Source organism: Hippocampus comes, unplaced genomic scaffold (genome assembly GCF_001891065.2).
Source record: "Hippocampus comes isolate QL1 unplaced genomic scaffold, H_comes_QL1_v1.1 scaffold185, whole genome shotgun sequence".
Taxonomy (NCBI): domain Eukaryota; kingdom Metazoa; phylum Chordata; class Actinopteri; order Syngnathiformes; family Syngnathidae; genus Hippocampus; species Hippocampus comes.
In genome coordinates, this window is record NW_017805931.1 from 5,372 (window position 1) to 7,443 (window position 2,072).

The window sequence follows — 2,072 nt, forward strand, 5'->3', positions numbered from 1 at the left end:
CTATACATGGTCGTTTTTTTCGGCTAAAAACGCCTTAGTATACATTGTCGTTTTTTCGGCTAAAAACGCCTTACTATACATGGTCATTTTTTTCGGCTAAAAACGCCTTTCTATACATGGTCGTTTTTTTCGGCTAAAAACGCCTTAGTATACATTGTCGTTTTTTCGGCTAAAAACGCCTTACTATACATGGTCGTTTTTTTCGGCTAAAAAACCTTCGTATACATGGTCGTTTTTTTCGGCTAAAAACGCCTTAGTATACATGGTCGTTTTTTTCGGCTAAAAACGCCTTACTATACATGGTCGTTTTTTCGGCTAAAAACGCCTTACTATACATGGTCGTTTTTTCGGCTAAAAACGCCTTACTATACATGGTCATTTTTTCGGTAAAAATCGCAAACAACCTTGTGGAATGGCAGGCACCCTCTGTGACCTTCCTGCCGATAGCAGCTTTCACACACACACACACACACACACACAAACACACGCACACACACACACACACACACACACACACACTCGATGGCTGTTGCGGGACAAAGTGAGCGACAAAGAGGCAGGTCGCCGTGAGATGAGAACAGATGACGGATGGCCGGAAGGCCTCAGTCACTCCTGATCACGTCGGGCGGCGCGCGGCTCCGCTCTCTCCAGAATGCTTCTCGACCCTTTTGACCTTCACGTCGTTGCAATCGGCCGGTCGGCCGACGGCTCTTTTGGAGAAGTTGAGTAAGGCGCTCGACCTGACTCGAGCTTTTCCCCCCGCCATTTCGGTTCATTGTGACTTAGGTATGTACTCATTTATCTTCTCCTTCCGCATGCAGCGGTCAACTGGCTCGTTCATGATGGTTGAAAAGTGCATTTTAAAAAACGCAATCAAATGAGAATGTGAATATCATGATTTGGATCGACTGGAAGTCGGGCAACTGCGAATCCCCAGCACATAATGTTTTGGCAAAGCTTGGACGGCGGATGTTCTTCCTGTGCCGCGAGCCGCCGCATTTAGCATCGGCGATTTGGAACGGGGGTCTGTTTTTGACGATGACGATGATCATGGTGCCGTAGGACATTTTGACAATGGCTTCCACAAACGCGCCGGCCGGAGCGGAGAACGACAAAGCGAGTAAGGTAACAAGTGGGTGTCCCGCCGGCAGCTGACCTTTCGCGACCTTTGGTGATGTTGTGCTGATGTTGTAATATGCGTGTGCTCCTCCAGGGGGAGTCAAGCGGCGGCAGGAACTTGGTCCTGCGAGCAGGCAGCACAGCCTCCGGGGCCATGCCCAACTCAGGCAAAAGCATTGCAGAGTCCCCGCCCCCCACAAGAAGGTAAACACACTTGATTGACACGAGGAACGCTCTGTTTATGTGTGTGTGTGTGTGTGTGTGTGTGGCAAGGCTGAGCTTTAGTGGGATGTTCAGGTCGGCCTCCAGAGAATCTAACCAGCAAATGTCCCCCATTGCCAACAAACTCTTCTCACGCAACAAGAGGAGCAAATCCAGAGGTGTGTGTGTGTGTGTGTGCGCGAGAGTGTGCGTGCGTGGGCGCGTCCATGTGAGTGGCTGCCCCCGTCTCGAGCTGTGCGTGTCTCGTGGTCATCTGAAGCTTTCTCCGTTGCCTCTTTTTCCATCTGCTTGGTTCCTCCCGGTGCCGGCCGCGGTGCGGGCCAGCATTCAGCTTGTCGTGCGCCCCCCCTCAGCCGCCCCCTCCTCCTCCTGCTCCTCTCCAGGGCCCCCGCGGCCCGGGGCAGGTGGGCGCCTTCCGCCTCGAGACGTACGCCAGCGAGCCCAGACGTCTGCGATCCTTCTCGTCGCCTCCAGACGCGGCGCGGGCCTCGTCGCCGTCAGCCTCCGCGTTCGCCGGTCCGACACCTTTGGCCCCGCCTCTTGCTGTCGGCGGCCGGGACAGCGTTGCATCGGTGCGAGCGGCTGACTTTGGGTCCACCCCGGAGTAGTCGCCGGCCAAGGGCGGCGCGCGCGTCGACCAAATTGTCAGAAACGAACGGACCGACGTGTTTTTGAAACGCGGGAGGAAAAAGCCTCGATGACGGCAACCGCACAGCGGAAAGCGGGGGGGG

The 2,072-nt window shown here is 54.5% G+C and overlaps 1 protein-coding gene across 5 annotated transcripts; it reads left to right on the forward strand.

Moving 5' to 3' along the window:
• Positions 1-513: 513 nt before the first annotated feature.
• Positions 514-2,026, forward strand: LOC109527882 (5'-AMP-activated protein kinase subunit gamma-2-like). 5 transcript variants are annotated; one of them, XM_019890050.1, is made up of 5 exons: positions 514-786; positions 1,063-1,125; positions 1,214-1,323; positions 1,393-1,499; positions 1,601-2,026. In XM_019890050.1, exons 2-5 carry the CDS (start codon positions 1,075-1,077, stop codon positions 2,014-2,016), a joined length of 684 nt encoding a protein of 227 aa, XP_019745609.1. In that variant the 5' UTR covers positions 514-786; positions 1,063-1,074; the 3' UTR covers positions 2,017-2,026. The 5 variants fall into 5 exon arrangements, with proteins under 5 accessions (XP_019745609.1, XP_019745608.1, XP_019745611.1 ...); XM_019890049.1 differs by having other exon boundaries at positions 515-726; positions 822-1,125; XM_019890052.1 differs by lacking the exon at positions 514-786 and having other exon boundaries at positions 793-1,125; positions 1,666-2,026.
• Positions 2,027-2,072: the final 46 nt, after the last annotated feature.

What these genes read in the sequence shown, in the direction of transcription:
- LOC109527882 (XM_019890050.1), top strand. Translation starts at nt 1,075, where the DNA reads ATGGCTTCCACAAACGCGCCGGCCGGAGCGGAGAACGACAAAGCGAGT. An exon ending in AGAACGACAAAGCGAGTAAG is followed by an intron (nt 1,126 to 1,213) that starts GTAACAAGTGGG and finishes GTGCTCCTCCAG; the next exon opens with GGGGAGTCAAGCGGCGGCAG. An exon ending in CAAGAGGAGCAAATCCAGAG is followed by an intron (nt 1,500 to 1,600) that starts GTGTGTGTGTGT and finishes GGTCATCTGAAG; the next exon opens with CTTTCTCCGTTGCCTCTTTT.